The sequence below is a fragment of the Equus asinus genome, chromosome 11, assembly GCF_041296235.1.
Source record: "Equus asinus isolate D_3611 breed Donkey chromosome 11, EquAss-T2T_v2, whole genome shotgun sequence".
In the NCBI taxonomy this organism is placed as follows: domain Eukaryota; kingdom Metazoa; phylum Chordata; class Mammalia; order Perissodactyla; family Equidae; genus Equus; species Equus asinus.
In genome coordinates, this window is record NC_091800.1 from 2,868,154 (window position 1) to 2,886,685 (window position 18,532).

General features: G+C 38.1%; 1 protein-coding gene across 10 annotated transcripts in view; it reads left to right on the plus strand.

The window, feature by feature from the left end:
- The window catches only part of PARP4 (poly(ADP-ribose) polymerase family member 4), a 129,706-nt gene that overhangs the window by 94,889 nt on the left and 16,285 nt on the right, over nt 1-18,532 (plus strand). For 6 of the 10 annotated variants that reach the window (XM_014839326.3, XM_070520317.1, XM_044777475.2 and 3 more), the window contains 2 exons: nt 13,487-14,542; nt 16,922-17,021. In XM_014839326.3, the coding sequence (XP_014694812.1) occupies nt 13,487-14,542; nt 16,922-17,021 (1,156 nt within the window). The remainder of the gene's footprint in view (nt 1-13,486; nt 14,543-16,921; nt 17,022-18,532) is intronic. The other 4 variants (XM_014839328.3, XM_070520319.1, XM_070520315.1 and 1 more) reach the window with 1 other exon arrangement.

The window sequence follows — 18,532 nt, forward strand, 5'->3', positions numbered from 1 at the left end:
TTCTTCTGAATGAACCATCTAATTTAGCAAAAATATTAAAGCCTCTGTTACTCTCCCTCAGGACTTATTTTACTTACCCAAATGTGACAAATAAAGAATTCTATTTAGAATTATTTCAGTTCAGGTCAGTAACCGGCAGCATGAGAGCCCCGTAAGGGCACTGGCGATCTGAGATCTGTCTTGACTCTGCCCACCTTGCCTAAGTTTAAAGGGGTCTCAGTTTTCTTGTTTATTAATGAGACCATCCTTGGCGTTCAGTGTCTTTTCTGTTCTAGTGCACACATGAGGGGTGATGTTCACTGCTCAGCGCCCTGTTACGGGCACTCCTAGGTTTAGGAACAATTCCTCATACACACCCTAATCCACTCCTTCCCTGCCTGCTCAGGAAAGCATACTGGGAATAAGTAAGAGGCAGATATTTTATAGAAGTAACTTCTGATCTCATTTTTAAAGTAAATTATTTAAAAATTGAATACTTTAACTGCTATTGGCAACAAATTGAGTGTCTGACTGCGATTAGAACCTTCGAGCACTCTATTTCAGCATTTCTTTCTCTTGAGAGCCTGCGTGGTTCCTTAGTAGATGATGATGGTTAAACATAATTAAAGGTTGTGAACTTGAAGGGAAGGAGGAATGAAAATGAGTAATTTTGGTAAGTAGAAGAATCATGCTAGGAAGTATAAGCTTATTTCTGTTCATTTAGTAAAATTTTTTCTTACATAGTCACATGGTTCAAAATCTAAACAGTACAAAAGGAGAGACACCTTCAGCCAGTCCTCCTCCCCAGAGGCATCCATTATTACGGATTCCTTGTGATCTCTTTCCAGAAATAGCATATGTATATATGAGCTAAATATGAATTTCCCCATCTGCTTACATGTATATACTATATACAGTGTATATACTCTACACACTATGCTATACATTGTCTTTAATGTATATCTTGGAGATATTTTAAAGAATAGCTTCTTTTTTTATAGCTAAAAAGTATTATATCATATGGATGTACTAGAATGTATTTATCCAAGTCCTTTATTGATGGACTTTTAGTTTATTTCCTGTCTATAACAAACAGTGCTACAGTGAATAACTTTACACGTTATTTCCTATGTGCTGTAGTATATTTGTAGGATATATTTCTAAAAGCAGACTTAAAAGGCCACAGGATATGTGCATTTTAAATTTGAAATAGCTAGGGAAACTCTGCTACTGATAGAGTAACATTAGGAATTGGATTTATTCTCCCACCTTAAACAACTAAAAAATATATGGCAAAAAATATTTTATTGGACAAAATATATGAAACAATGGTTTTCAGACATCAGACAATAGAGCAGAATAGCGATCCCTCAGAGAAGGAAACAAACGAGGTGAGTTCTAGGATTGCTCTAGCTTATTACCAGGGAAGAGTTTCCAGACAGCAGCCCTGGGACAGTGGGCTCAAACAGAGCATGGTAGTCTCTCTGAGTTAGGGAGACGAAGTTGGGATCAGGGAGGTGAAGATGGCTAAAATTAGAAGGACAAAGTACTGGAGAGGAGAGAACTGCCCAGAAGGAGATCTTCAGAGATCTTCAGAGGGTTCCTTTCTAGTCTTTGGCTGAGTACTGATCAGTGTGTGGGTGTGAGGAAACAACCCGAGGCCAGAGAAAGGACCACCAGAAAGAAGCAGGTGGAACAACCCCTGGAGCTGACACAGGGTCAGGAATAGTTTGCATTCCCGCAGTTTGAATGGCAAGATCTCCCAACAGAGGGGACACTGGTAGAGTAGCCACGAGGATATTGCTCCAGACTAAGTGCTACACAAAGGATCTAGACTGAAAGCTGTTCTCATCCCACCTAACAGAGCTCAAAAGCAAGACTCAGAAGGATCAAACTATTTCCAAATAACTGAACTATGTCCCAGAACAAAGCTCAAAAGTATGTAAAGGAATTTTTTTTAATTTCAGCACCCCAACAATGTAAATTGACATGTCTAGCATCCACTTAAAAATTACCAGGCAGGCAAAGAAATGGAAATATGACCCATAATGAGGAGAAAAACCAATCAATAAAAACAGACCCAGAAATTAAGATATAATAGAGGAGTAGACAAGGATATTAAAACAGCTATTATAAATGTACTCCATATGTTCAAGTAGGCAGAGGGTGGGTTGAACATGTTAACTAGAGATATGGAAGATACAAAAAAGGACCAAAATTGAACTTCTAAAGATGAAAAACACAGTGTCTGAGATAACAAATACACTGGATGTGATTCACAGCAGATTAGACACTACAGAAGAAACAGTGAGCCTATAAATATAGCAATTAGAAACTATCCTAAGTGAAATTAGAGGGGAATAATATGAACGAAAATAATCAGTGAACTATGGGACAGCATTGTGCAGCCTGTTGTACAAGAAATTAGAGGGGGCCAACCCCATTACCTAGTGGTTAAGTTCAGCATGCGCTGTTTCAGCAGCCTGGGTTCAGTTCCTGGGTGCTGACCTACATCACTCATCAGCAGCCGTGCTGGGGCAGCGACCCACATACAAGTTGAGGAAGATTGGCACAGATGTTGTGCAGTGACAATCTTCCTCAAGCAAACAGAGGAAGACTGGGGGCTGGCCCAGTGGCGTAGCAGTTAAGTTCACATGTTCTGCTTCAGCGGCCCAGGGTTTATTGGTTCAGATCCCAGGTGTGGACCTACACACCACTTATTGAGCCATGCTGTGGTAGGTGTCCCACATATAAAGTAGAGGAAGATGGGCACAGATGTTAGCTCAGGGCCAGTCTTCCTCAGCAAAAAGAGGAGGATTGGCAGTGAAAGTTAGCTCAGGGCTAATCTCCCTCAAAAAAAAAAAAAAAGTCAAATTATAGACCCAATATCCCAGAAGCTCAACAAACCCCAAGTGCAAGTATAATGAGAACTATACCCTGTCACATCATAATCAAATTTCTTGAAACCAATGATGAAAATCTGAAAAGTAGCCAGAGGAAAAAGACACTTCATTCACAGAATAACAAAGATAAGGTCAGAGCAGACTTCTTGTTGGAAACAATGCAAGTCAGAAGAAAATGGAGCAACATTTTTAAAGTACTAAAGGAAAAAAAGAAAAGAACCCTGTCAACTTAGAATTAATACTTAGTAAAAATTATCTTTTTAAAGTGAAGGTGAGGAGGTTTCTGGGAAGGTGGCAGAGTAGGAAACACCATAAATTTGCTCTCTGCACCTACACAAAAATGCACTGGCAGAATCTGCATGATGTAACTATTTTGGAACTCTGGACTCTGTTGAAGGCTTGCAACATCCAGGAGAAGACTTGGACTGGTAAATTATGGTTAATTTCGGTCAATTTCAGCTCTTAGGACAGTAGCAGCTGTCCATCCCCCACCCCTAGCCATGTGGCAGGCAGCTTTGCACTGTTCCTGGAGCAACTTGCACACAGCTTACAGGAGCCAGGGTGGGCAAAAAGGACCCTGTCCTCCAAAGGTTGGGGATCCATGCTCTGATTGCTGAGTGCTGCTTCTGATCACGGAGGTGCAGACAAAGAGGCAGGCAACCATTGTTGCACCTCCCCCTATTGTTGCAAACTCCTCCCCCTCCAGCTGAAGTGGCTTCCAGGGATTTAAAGGGCCTGCATCTTTCCTCCCCCCTGGATTTTCCATTTTCCCCCTTATGAGACCCAGATATTAAAGACCAGGACATTCAAAAACCACTGCATATATGGGCAAAATAAGAAAGCAACTGCACATACCCAAAGAAAGGCTCAGAAAAGACCTAAGAAGGCATTCAATTTACACTTCAGGCTGATCCTTAGCACAGAGACAGCCTACAACAATAAAAAAAACCAAAAACAATAACAAAAATACAGCAGCCCATAGGGAAGGTAGAGAATCAGATATCTAGACTTACCATATTCTAGGATTTAAATGTCCAGCGTTCAACAAAAAATCACAAGGCATACAAAGGAACAGGAAAGTATGGCCTAAACAAAGGAAAAAATAAATCTACAGAAACTGTCCCTGAAAAACACTTAATGGCAGATATATTAGACAAAGACTTTAGAACAATTGTCTTAAAGTTGCGTAAAGAACTAAAGGAAAATGTGGAGAAAGTCAAGAAAATGATGTGTGAACAAAATGGAAATATTAATAAAGAGATGGAAGACCTCAAAAATATTCTGGAGCTGAAAAGTACAATAACTGAAATGAAAAATTCACCAGAGGAATTCAAAGGCATACTTGAGCAGGCAGAAGAAGGAATCAGTGAACTTGAAGATAGGAAGATGGAAGACTTACTATTGTTAATGTGTCAGTATCACCCAAAGCAATATACAGCTTTAGTGTAATCTCTATCAAAATCCCAATGACTTTTTTTTTTTTTTGGAGAAATAGAAAACTCCATCCTAAAATTTATATGGAATCTCAAGGGACCCAAATAGCCAAAACAACCTTGAAAAAGAAGAACATAACTGGAAGACTCACGCTTCCTGATTTCAAAACTTACTCTAAAGGTATAGGAACCAAAACAGTGTGATATTGGCATAAAGACAGACCTATAGAGCAATGGAGTGGAATAGAAAGCTCAGAAATAAACCCTCATATATATGGTAAAATGACTTTTGACAAGAGTGCCAAGACCTTCAATGGAGAAAGGATAGTCTTTTCAATAAATGGTGCTGGAAAAACTGGAGAAGCACATACAAGTAATGAAGTTGGACCCTTACCTAATACCATATACAAAAATTAATTCAAATGGATCAAGGACCTAAATATAAGACCTAAAGCAGTAAAACTCTTAGAAGAAAACAGGACAAAAGCTTCACCACATTGGATTTGGCAGTGATTTCTTGGATATGACACCAAAGGCATAGGTAACAATGAAAAAACAGACAAATTGGACTAATGAAAGGTTTAAATTTTTGTACATCAAAAGACACCATCCACAGAATAAAAAGACAACCCACAGAATGGGAGAAAATATCTGAAAATGATTTATCTGTTAAGGGATTAGTATCCAGAATCTATAGAGAACTCCTAAAACTCAACAACAACAAAACAAACAACCCAAATAAAAAATGGGCAAAGGACTTGAATAGACATTTCATCAAAGAAGATATATGAATGGCCAATAGGCACATGAAAAGATGCTCAACGTCATTAATCATTAGGGAAATGCAAATCAAACTGCTTGAGACCATCTCACACTCATTAGGATGGCTCCATCAAAAAAACAGTAAACTGAGGGCATACGATGGAGAAAAGAAAGTCTTCTCAACGAATGGTGCTGGGAAAACTGGAAAGCCACATGTAAAAGAATGAAAATTGACCATTCTTTTTCACCATTCACCAAAATAAACTCAAAATGCATCAAAGACCTAAAGCTGAGACCTGAAACCATAAGGCTTCTAGAATAAAATGTAGGCAGTACACTCTTTGATGTCAGTATTAAAAGGATCTTTTCGGACACCATGTCTTCTCAGACAAGGGAAACAACAGAAAGAATAAACAGATGGGACTTCATCAGAGTAAAGAGCTTCTTCAAGGCAAAGGAAAACAGGACTGAAACCAAAAAACAACCCACTAACTGGGAAAAAATATTTGCAAGTCATACATCTGACAAAGGCTTAATATCCATAATATATAAAGAACTCACACTACTCAACAACAAAAATCAAACAACCCGATCAAACAATGGGCAGGAGACATGAACAGACATTTCTCCAAAGAAGATATACAGATGGCCAATAGGCACATGAAAAGATGCTCATCATTGCTGATCATCAGGGAAATGCAAATCAAAACTACACTATGATATCACCTTACACCCATTAGAATGACAAAAATAACTAAAACAAATAGTAACAAAATGTTGGAGAGGTTGTGGAGAAAAAGGAACCCTCATACACTGCTGGTGGGAATGCAAACTGGTGCAGCCACTATGGAAAACAGTATGGAGATTCCTCAAAAAATTAAAAATAGAACTACCATACAATCCAGCCATCCCACTACTGGGTATCTATCCAAAGAGATTGAAGTCAGCAATTCCAAAGTCCCATGCACCCCAATGTTCATTGCAGCATCATTTATAATAGCCAAGACATGGAAGCAACCTAAGTGCTCATCGACTGATGACTGGGTAAAGAAGATATGGTATATATATATATACAATGGAATACTACTCAGCCATAAAAAAAGAACAAAATTGTCCCATTTACAACAACATGGATGGACCTTGAGGGAATTATGTTAAGTGAAATAAGCCAGACAGAGAAGGACAATCTCTGTATGACTCCACTCATATGAGGAATTTAAAAATGCAGACAAAGAGAACAGATTAGTGACTACCAGAGGAAAGGTAGGGTGGGGGGGTGGGCACAAAGGGTGAAGGGGTGCACTTACAACACGACTGACAAACAATAATGTACAACTGAAATTTCACAAGATTGTAACCTATCATTAACTCAATAAAAATTAAATTTTAAAAAATTTTAAAAAAACAGTAAACAACAAGTATGGGGGAGGATATGGAGAAATCAGAACCCTCATGCACTCCTCTAGTAATGTAAAATGGTACAGTTGCTGTGAAAAACAATATTATAATTGCTCAAAAAATTAAAAATAGAATTACCATATGATCCAGCAATTCCACTTCTTGGTATATACCCAAATGAAGTGAAAGCAGGGTTTCAAAGAAATATGTGTATATACATGTTCACAGCAGTGATATCGAACCTGAAGTAGGTTTGCTCACCCATTGCACAGCAAGCCAATTTCTGACACCGGGTGTAGTGGAAGAAAGTAGGAATTTTATTATTGCATGGCGCTGAGCAAGGAGAGAGGGGAGCTAACACTGAAATCCCAAACTCCCTGAAAAGCTAAAAGGAAGGATTTTTATTTGGGGTTTTAGGTAGGGGAGGAGGAGCATATGGCCTTGCTGGTCAGAGCTTTCCCACCAGCCTGTCTTTGGCCTTGAGACACTTGCAGAGAGGAGGGAGCCCACTAACCTTGCTGGTTAGCAGCTTTCCCACCAGCCTGTATCTCTTTGTGGGGAGGAGATAATCCAGGTGCTTGTCCTTGGAGGTGTCTGTCTCCATGGAGGATAGTGGATTCTGGAGCCAGGAAGCCAGGGAGTAAGCAGGGAATGAGTGTTTTGCTTTTAACCCCATATATGCTGGGTTTAATGTAGGGAAACTGATATCAGGGTTGGTATCAGCAGCATTATTCATAATAGCTAAAATATGAAAGCAATGCAAGTGTCTTATTGACAGATGAATAGATAAGTAAAATGTGGTACATACATACAATTAAATATTATTCAACCTTAAAAAAGAAGGAAATTCTGCAATATGCTACAACATGGATGAACCTGGAAAACATTATGCTAAGTGAAATAAGCCAGTCACAAAAAGACAAATACTATAGGATTCCACTTCTATGAGGTACTTAGAGTAGTCAAATTAATAGAGACAGAAAGTGGAATGGTGGTGGCCAGGGGCCAAGGGGAGGGGGGAACGGGGAGTTATTGTTAATGGGAATAGAGTTTTAGTTTTACAAGATGAAATGAGTTATGCGGATGTGATGGCTGCCCAACAACGTGAATGTATTTAATAACACTGAACTATACACCTAAAAATGGTTAAGGTGCTAAATTTTATGTCATGTGCATTTTACCACAATAAAAAACAGAGGAAAAAACTAGAAGGTGAAATAAAAAACTCCTTCAGAAATACAAAAGCTGAAAGAATTTATCAGGACAAGACCTTCGCTATAGTAAATGTTAAAGGAAACCCTCAGAAAGAAAATGATGCCAGGTGGAAATATAGATCTACACAAAGAAAATAATATTTTGTAGCAGAGATAGAGAGGTCTGTTCCATAATAATAAAGGGGTTAATTGATCAGAAGGCCCTTACAGTCCTAAATGTTTGTTTACCTAGCAACAGCACTTCAAAAATACATGAAATAGAAACTCATAGAGCCAAAAGGAGAATAGACAAATCCACAAGTAATGTGAGAGATTTCAAAACTCATTTCTTAATTATTAATAGAACAAGTCCCCAGAAGTAAGGATAGAGAAGACTTGAACATCATCAACAGAATTGACCTATGGATTCAGCATTCCTCCCAACACAAGAGGATACACATTCTTTTCAACTGCACACAGAACATTTACCAAGACAGACCATCTTACTGGGCATTTTAAAAGTCTCAGTAAGTTAAGAGGATTGAATTCATACAAATCATGTTATCTGAGCACAATGGAATTAAATTAGAAATTACTAACAGAAAGATGTCTGGAACATCCCCAAATATTTGGAAACTAAACAACACACTTGTAAATAAACCATAGGTCAAAGAAGGAAACAAAAAAGAAAGTAGAAAGTATTTTGAACTGAATGAAAATGAAAACACAACAAAATTTGTGGGACACAAACACAGCAGTGCTCAAAGGGAAAATTATCGTATTAAGTGTTTATGTTAAAAAAAATTTCAAAACAGTGACCTGAGCTTCCATTTTAAATGATCAAATTAAATCCAAAGTAAGCAGAATAAAGAAAATCTATTCATTTTCTATTCCTGCCAACAAATTGCCACAGATTTAGTAGTTTAAAACATTAATTTATTATCTCACAGTTCTGTAGAGAAGTCTGATGGGCTCAGGTGGTTTCTCTGCTCTGGGCTTCTCAGGGCTGAAATCAAGGTGCCCTCTGGGCTGCATTTCTTTCTGAAGGCTCTGGAGATGAATTCAAGCTAATGTCGGAACAGTTTAGTACAATTCAGGTCCAGGCAGTTTTGGGACTAGGCTGCCCATCTCCTTGTTGGCTCCTAGAGGCTGCTTGAATTCCTTGGGTGATGGTCTCCTCCCACCTTCAAAACTAGCAGTAGCAGTTCAAGTCCTTCTTACACGTCAAATCTCTACCTTCTACCTCATCTCTCTTTTGCTTTCCTCTTCTACTTTTAAGGACTTAGGTGATTATATTGGGCCCACTGGGTAATCCAGAATAATGTCCGTGTTTTAAAGACAACTGTTTAGTAATCTTAATCTGTAAATGCCCTTCCCAGCAGTACCTTAAGTAGTGTTTGATTGAATAACCAGATAACAGGAATCTTGGAAGGACATCTTTAGAATTCTCCCTCCCATAGAAAGTAATAAAAATAATAGCAGAAATCAATTTAAAAAAAACAAAGAGAAGGTCAGTGAAATTGATAAATCTCTAGTGCAGCTGAGCAGGTAAAAGTAGACACAAATTACCAATGTCAGGAATTAGAAAGGGTACATCACTACAGATCCGAAAAATAGTATAAGGATAATAAGAAAGTATTATGAGCCTTTTTATGCCAATAAATTTAACGATTTAGATGAAATGGAAAGTTTCCTTGAAAGGCACAATCTACCAAAATTTAAAAAAAAAATAGAAAGCTCAAATTACTGTATATGAAGGAAATTTAATTTTTATTTTAAACCTTTCCTACAAAAGAAAACCCTGGGCCCAGATGGTTCACTGGTGATTTTTACCAAACATTTAAGGACTAAATAATACCAATTCAAAACAAACTCTTCCATTCCAGAAAATAGAAGAGAGAACATTTTGCAACTCATTCTGAGAGGCCAGCCTTATCCTGATACCATTATGTCATTACAAAAACCTTTAGATTAATATTTCTCACAAGCATACATTCTTTAAAAAATTATAGCAAACTAAATCCAGCATATGTATTATACTGTGTATGTTCATATGTATTATACTGTAAAAAGTATACTACATATGAACACGTGGTTTATGCCAGGAAAGCAAGGTTAGTATAACATTCAAAAATCAATGTAACTCACCATATTAACAGACGAAAAAGAAAACCATGTGAGCATCTGAGTAGATGCAAAAAAGAACCTGACAAAATTCAAGAACCACTTATGATAAAAACTCCCAGCCACCTAAGGACATTATGCTCCGTGAAATAAGCAAGTCACAAAAAGACAAATACTGTATGATCCACTTACATGAGGTATCTAAAGTAGTCAAACCCGTAGAAAAGAAAGTAGAATGGTGATTTCCAGGGCCTGGGGGGAGGGGGAAATGGAGGAATTGTGTTCAGTGGGTACGTAGTTTCAGGTCTGCAAGACTAAAAAGTTGTACAGATGTGTTGCACAACAAAGTGAATATAGTTAACACTACCAAACTATGTGCTTAAAAATGGTTAGGATGGTAAAAAAACAAACAAGTCTTAGCCAGCTAGGAAAGGGTAATTCCTCACCTAATAAAGGGCACCTATGAAAAACCTACAGTTAATGCCATATTTAATGGTGAAATACTGAATGCTTTTCCCCTAAGACTGGGAACAAGGAAAGAATGTCTGACCTCACCACTTCTGTTCAGTATTGTGTAGAAGGTTCTAGCTGGTACATAAGGCAAGAAAAAGATATAAAAAGCACACATATTGGAAAGGAAGAAGGGAAGCTGTCTTTATTCATAAACGCTATAATTCTCTATGTAGAAAATTTTAAGGATTCTATAAAAAGACTAGTGGAACTAATAATTGAGTTCAGCAAGGTTGCAGGATACAAGGTCAATATAAGAAATCAATTGGCAGCCAGCCTGGTGGCACAGCGGTTAAGTTTGCATGTTCCACTTCGGGGGCCCGGGGTTCACTGGTTTGGATCCCAGGTGCAGACATGGCACTGCTTGGCAAGCCATGCTGTTAGGCGTCCCACGTATAAAGTGGAGGAAGATGGGCACGGATGTTAGCTCAGGGCCAGTCTTCCTCAGCAAAAAGAGGAGGATTGGCAGCAGATGTGAGCTCAGGGCTAATCTTCCTCAAAAAAAAGCAATTGTGTTTCTGTATACTAGCAACAAACAATCAGAAATTGAAATTTAAAAAACAATACCACTTACAATAAAATAGAAAACATGAAATACGTAGAATCAGACGTGACAAAATATATGCGAGATCCATACACTGAAAGGTACAAAACATTGCTGAGAAAATTGCAACTGAAGAAGACCTAAATAAATGTTCTTGGATTGAACAATTCAGTAGTATTAAGATATCGATTCTCCTCAAATTGATCTGTAGATTAAATTCAATCCAAATCGAAGTCCCAGCAGGTTTCTTTTTTTGGAAATTAACATACTGATCCTAAATTTTATATCTAAGTGTAAAGGATCTTGGTTAGCCAAAACAACTTTGAAAAGGAGGAAAAGGTTGGAGGCCTTACACTATCTGTTTTCAAGCCTTCTTAATAAGATTTGTAGTGTGGTATTGGTTTAAAATGGACATATGCACCATTGGGACCTATAACCATTGAAACAGAACAGAGAATCTAGACATATATCCACACGTATAAGGTCAGTTGATTTTCTACAGAGGTGTCACGACAGTTCAGGAGGGAAAGGATGATCTTTCCAACAAATGGTTCTGGAACAATTGGATAGCCACACACCAAAAGAAAATAAAGAAAGAAAAAAATGGAACCTTTTCCCTTAGCTCACACCATCTACAAAGATTGACTGGATTACGGATTTGAATGTAACAACTGAAACTAGAATATCTGGAAGAAAACATAGAAGAAAATCTTAGTGAATTAGGATTGGACAAAGATTTCTTAAATTAATACATAGGAAAGGAGATATGTAGGGCTCTTAAGAATACAAAAACATGCACCTCTTCATAGAGAAAGAAAGAAAGGAAAATTAAAATATCACTAGTACATTTTTCACCTATTTGCAAAGATTTGCAAAGAGCAAAATTTGAATAACACACTGGGTTAAGGAAAGTACCCTCCTTTCTCACATGCTGCTGATGGGAGTGTGAATTGATAGGACCTAGAGAAGGCAATTTGGTTAGAGCTGATTAAATTTTTCAAAATAGATTTACTTAGTTATAACTGACATAAATAAACTGCGTATTTAAAGTGTATAATTTGATGAATTCTGATGTAAATTTTCCCAGTTTGCTGTTTGTGTTTTGATGTTGCTTATCATCTTTTTGTCGTGCAGATTTTTTAATGCAGCCAAATTTTTTAATCTTTGGGCTGCTTCTTTTTGTTTTATATTGCTTTGTCTTTTTTATCATGCCTAGAAATACCTTTCCTATTCAGACATTATGCTTTTGCAAAATTTCCCCTGACTTATTTCTTTAAACTAGTTTTATGGTTTCATGTTCACATTTAAATTTCCATCCAATTGGAATCTATACTGGTATAAGATAGGAAGTATGGAACCAACTTTATTCTTTTCCAGGTGGCTGCTTTTACCAGCACCATTTATTGAATGTCTTCTTTTCCTCCGATTGACTTGAAATGCCATCTTTTTCATCTACTAAATTCCCACATATTTTAGGATCTGTTGCTGGGCCATCTCTTCTGTTCTGTTGATCTGTCTGTTATAATTATCGTCATTCTATAAAGCGCTTTGCTATTGGATAGGTCTACTCCATTACTATTGCTCTTTTTCAGTTTGTTCATCTAATTCAGAGCAATTTCACCAGATAAGCATATTTTAAAATATTATTTTGAAATGTATATCTTGTCGTATGTTCTGCAATATTAATTATTTAAATGTATACTTGAAACTTCACTGAGTTTGAAAAGGACTACTCCTTTTCTTAAATGGCTCCTTTACATTGGTAGAAATAGAGGCTATTTCCAAAATATCTCAAGGACTTGTAATTTATATAAAACTGGATTTTATTTACATGCAACTTTTTTTTTTCCCAAAGATTTTATTTTTCCTTTTTCTCCCCAAAGACCCCTGGTACATAGTTGTGTATTTTTAGTTGTGGGTCCTTCTAGTTGTGGCATGTGGACACCGCCTCAGCATGGCTTGACGAGTGGTGCCACGTCCATGCCCAGGATCCAAACCAGCAAAACCCTGGGCTGCCAATACGGAGTGTGCGAACTTAACCAGTCGGCCACAGGGCTGGCCCCTACCTGCAACTTTTTAAAGAAGACTCTTTAAATTATATTCAAATAATAGTAATAACGGCATCTTTCATTCTCTTTTTTTTACATTTTGTTCATATCCTGGTGTAAAAATATATTCATTTAGTTACTTTAAAGCTTTTGAAATTTTTTTCAGTTTTCTCATTTTTTAAATATTGCTATAAAGCAGTATAAAAGACTGGAATAATTTATTTCAAACTATCAGCTTATTTTAGGGCTGATTTACACACTATGATACTGCTAATTATAAAATCTTGGGCAAGTCACTTCTATGGTCCTCTGTTTCCTCTTGTGTAACATGAGGAGTGTTTAAAATTTCATGATTTTAAGAAGAAAGATTAAGATCTTTGATGTATTTATTGCTGGTAATCTCTCCAGCTCTTGGATTCCATAGCTATAAAGTGAAGGCATCGAATTTAAATGATCTTAAATAGCTCCTTTTCTCAATGCTCTGCAGTAAGCAATTGCTTGAATATTGAGAAGTCAATGACTAGGAAGTATGTTTGCTTAACTGTTCATTTTATTCTGTATTTTCTCTTACCTTATAATTTTCCCTTCTAAGCAGCCTCTTTCAGCATTCTCTGAATGGATCGAAGAAATCCAACATAAACATTTGACTAAAAGAAAACTTAAATCATCTGAGCTGGAAGTTTTTGAAGATTGTGAAGAGGTTTGCTTAGATTCCCCACTACCGGAAAAACCTTTATCACTCTTCAAATGTGGAGGTGTGGAAAAGCCATTGGATTTAAGTCAGATGGATTCATTTAAACAAACAAGAATTAAATCAACGTCTACAAAAAGCATTTCACAAAAAATGGCTGTTTCCAGCAGTTTTGCTGCCCCTCCCCCAATCTGTTTGCCACGTGCCGCACCTGTTCATTTTACTTCCCTCTGTCCTCCCACCTTACCTCCTCAGAACTCTCTCTCTGGTTCTCTTGCTAGTCCCAAACAGCTTGGTCCATCTCCGAATGACCAAGGCCTTGAGACTCGCACTTGCACTGACGTTTCCTTTGAGTCGCGTCCTCTTCCTAGACTGTCTTCCCAGAACCTAACTTTTGGATCCCTTGCTGGTTCTGCTTTTTCAGGTGCCTTGTTTAGCTCCAAACAGTTTGATCTACCTAAAACTGATCCAAGGCACCAGATCCGCCGTCGTGCTAGCATTTCCCTTGAGTTGGACCTTCCCCTGCAGCAGAGTGCTTTTTCCTCTTCTCCTATATTAATCTTTCACGATCTTTCTGATTCCTCTCCTATTCATTTACAAAATACCCCTGCTCCTTTGAGCGCCAGTTCCAAGCTTCCAAGAGGTCTATTTGACCTTGCTCACAATGAATTGGGGGCTTCTTCTCCATCAAATGTTTCTGCCAGAGCTGCACCATCAGATTCTCTGCAACGTGAATCTTGGCCTACTTCAAGTCATGAAAGTTCTTTTGAAACAGAAAGTGATGAAACCTCGGGAGTTCTGGCGAGTAGGTTTTTAAAAAAGATGGCAAAATCTAAAATAGCCAGAAGTGACTTTCCTGCAGTGTTTCTGGCACAAGAAAACAAGGCCAAAATATTCAGCAGACGAAGCCAGAGGAGTTTTGTGCCCTGGAATGAACTCTTCAGTCTGCAAACTGAGGTATGTGTCTTATTTCTCAAGTCTATGGCTACTTAGCTTCATAATTTTGAAGACTGCTACTCAAAGTACCTGGTCATTGAGCTGGGACTTCTGCCAGAATGTAAATGAACACGCTGCTTCCTTCATTGAGAAAATCCAGCTTAAAAAAAGTCACTTGAACAAAAGTGTTCTTGATGATGACTGGTATTTATCTATCTATTTTTCACTGTTGGGCCAGAATATCATACTTGTGAATGTTAATATTCCTCAGTTAAAAATTAGCATCCCTGAATGGGTCAGAGGTCCAGGTTCGAGAACTGATGAATTGCAATTCCTGTAAATTTCCCATTGTGAAGTAAAGCACAAGTGCTGTAAGTAGACTCTAAATATTTTGACATAAGGTCTGGGAATATTACTCAACATGTAAGATTGTGTTAGAACTTCTTATTCCATTTGTGAAGTTAATAAACACCCTATAAATTTAGTTCCTGCACTAGTACTAAGACCCAGTCTCACATCTGTAATTATTTGTTTTGATGTAAAGTTGTTTAGTAAAGTGCAAAAGCAACTTGATTTAGTATAAGACTAAGTTTGAGTCCCAGCCCTACCACTTTGTGATTTGGTGTGTAGGGGAGGAGGACATTTCCTCTCCCCAAATGGGGGTTCGTCTGGCCGGAGAACGAATTAAATTCACATGAGACAGAATAGCAAGAGAAAATTAAACAAAGCTTTATGAGGAACCATGGCCTGGGGCCTTTCTTCCCGAAGGAAGAAAGGGCACCGAAGAAGTGGGGTGCACAGAGTGGTTATATAGCCCCCAAACGGGGTGTTTCACATGTGATTGAAACGTCCTCCCACAATAGTCACAAGATTGCCCTGTCGGCACAGTGCTTGATGGACACAGCAGGTAATGGTCTGCTATCTCGGTGGGCGTAGCAGGAGGCAAGTCTATGTCCGGAGCTGGGCGGTCACAGGTGAGCGCAGCAATCAGTTCCTAGGCTAAGGAAAGATGCTTAATCCTTAAGGAATGCCAAAGTTGGGAGGGGGAGGGAAGTCAGTTACAGGAGGTTACCAAAGAAGCACAATAAAATGCAGATTTTAAGTTATTGCCTTTGGTATTGATTAAGAGTCTTTAGAGAGAAGGTCATCTCCTTTCTTCTTCCTGGTAGAGAGAGGGAGGCAGCTTTTACAGATAGAGATTTACCTTACAAATGTAAATGTGTCCTAAGGAAGGGCAAGTTCCATTCCTCAGAGCCTCCTTCCCTGTCCCAGTTTATCAAAAGCAATCAGCCTCAAATAATCCTGATGCCAAAGAGACATATCTTGGGGTGGCCAATTCCAGGTCCCCACAGGTGCAAATCAGATAACCTTTCTGAGTCTCAGTTTCCTCATCCATGTAATGGGAGTGATAATAGTGTCTGCCTCATAGAGTAGTTTTGAGGTTTAAACATGATAATAATAGTTGCCCAGCTTCTCTTACCTGAAAGAATGTACATAAAAGCAGTGTCGGGAGCAGTATAGCAGATACCTTGGACTCTGGAGTCAGACTGTTGAGGCTTAAATCCTGACTGTGCTGCTTGTTAGCTGTGTGACTTTGGACAAGTTGCTTAATATTTCTGTTCCTCAGTGTCCTTATCTACAAAGTGGGTATAGTAATAATACCTCAACAAGAGGTAACTGAAAAGATAAAAAGGCAGCTCATGGTACTAGTTCAATACTGGTTGGTACATATTCTCACTGCTGTTGTTTTTTCAATTATTGCCATAGGTCCTTTAACCTCTGCACCTGCCTATGACATCACCCTCCTTTCTGCTCCCTGTATCAATTCCCCTGGGACCTAGAGTCTATTTACTTCGAGGTCAGGATCCTCATTTTTCAGGCGTACCACACTCTCATAAGCATGAGATAAAGATCAACCTTAAAAGCAGTGGTTCTTAGCTGGGGTGGGCAAGGGACAATGAGTACAAGGAAAGTAGTTTTAAAGAGCATGTTCAACATAATTTTATATTGAGTAAAAAATTGTCATTTTCATGTTTCAGATATCATAAGGGCACATTTTTAATGTTGAACAAAAGGAATCATGCTATTCAAAAGTTTGAGAAACATTGCTTCAAAGCATTGCTAGAAGAAAAAATATATATACCTTTTTTAAAAATCTCTACACATGAGCCACTTTTCAGACTTTTTATAAATGGCACCAGATACTTAGTGTCCATAGTCTTTATGGAATTCCCAACAATACTGTATCACTAGTATATGAAGAACTTTGATTTTACAGTAATAAAATTTTTTTACTGTCTTATTAAGCTGAATTGAAATAATTGGAAACATTCATCACATAACTTTTTGTGTAATGAAATTTCAATAATGTGGCTTAAATTTGTTTTCTTAACTTCAAAGGATGGCTTCTGGAAACTTACGCCAGAACTGGGATTTATATTAAACCTGAATACAAATATTTTAAACAGCTTTCTTGAACAAAAAGGCATTCGCTCTCTAGGTAAGTCACTGTTTTTCTATTCATTAAAGGGCATGCCCTTAATTGTTATAAATTTTTTTGTAAACTAGTGTACTAGTATAACAACTATATGTTACATATGAATGGAATTATATTTGCTAACCATCAAAGGAAATAGGGGACTAGTTTCTAGTCATAGCTTTACCGCTAAGTAGAGTATTACCCTTGCAAATTTATTGGCATAAGAAGCAACAACTGCTATTAAAAATTCCAAAATCTTGGTAACTTAACACAAAGATTACTTTCTTGCCCATATCACTGTCAAATATTGCTCAGCAGGGAAGTTCCACTCCATGTAGTCATTTAGAGACCCAAGTTCCTTCCATTTTTATGGCCCTACCATCATCAATAATGTGTCTTTAAAATTACTGTGGTGAAAAGAAAAGAAAAAAAAAGATTACTCTGGCATCATCTCCCTGGTATAGACAGGAGGGAGAGAGACAAATGTGGCAAGAACTAGTCACAGAACCCCACCCAGATAAAAGGGGACTGGGAACAGTTTCAACGAGCATTTAATTAGTCTCTGCCAGAGCAAGTTATTCAACATCTCTGGACCTGTTTCTTCTTATGACAATAAAGGAGATGGATGGGGAGGTCCTGGACAGCCTCAAACCAGCAGGTGGTTTGAAGGTCAAATGCTAGCCTTAGGTTAAGAGATTTTTAAAAATAAAATAAACATTATTAAACAACTAGCCAGGATTTATTGAACAGCGGTGTCTAACTCTGCCATCATCTCTAAATTGCCATGGTTTTCATATTTCAGGCTTATTCCAGGGTTAGCAGAGTCTTAGCCTGTTTAACTTGCACTAGACTAAAAAGGAATGATGAAAATTTGCATGAGGAGGGAGTTCTGGTTCCTGGAATGATAGAAGAGCTTGTATCTGACTCTCCTGCCAGTAACATTTATTAACTCTGGGAGAAAAAATATTTTAAAACCATTCTTTGAAGGCCTGGAATGCAAGCAAAAACAAGCAGAAACTGGAGGGGGCACAATTCTTGAAAGAAAGAAAGCAAACTAGGTGAACTCCAAATTTATCCAGCTTTTCACCTGAAGGCACTTCTCAGTTCATGAGGCACATAGGAGGTTAGAACTGAAACAAAAAGTTTCAATGGGATGAGGACATAAAGGTCAGAGTTAAAGGCTGCCAAAGTGGCTGGAAGTTAAGGCTGAACATCCTAGAAAGGAGGGAGCCACAGAGCAGGGAGCTCTGAAATCTGCATACAAAGTCCCTCAGAGCCTTGGCTCCCCTAACCTGCACACACACAGGGTCTGACTTCAAAGAATCCCAGGAAAAGCAGCAATGGGGAAGCTAAAATGCTGAGCACAGATTTCAGCTGCTGCCAAGTGTTGGGCAGACGGAGTTTGGTTTTCAAATTACAGCAATTAGACTTGATAAATATCTCAGGCTTTCCACTAAAACCCAAAGTGAGTCAAAAGGACAATATCTCATGATCAAGGACTATACCACAGGATAGGCCCACCCTAACAAAGC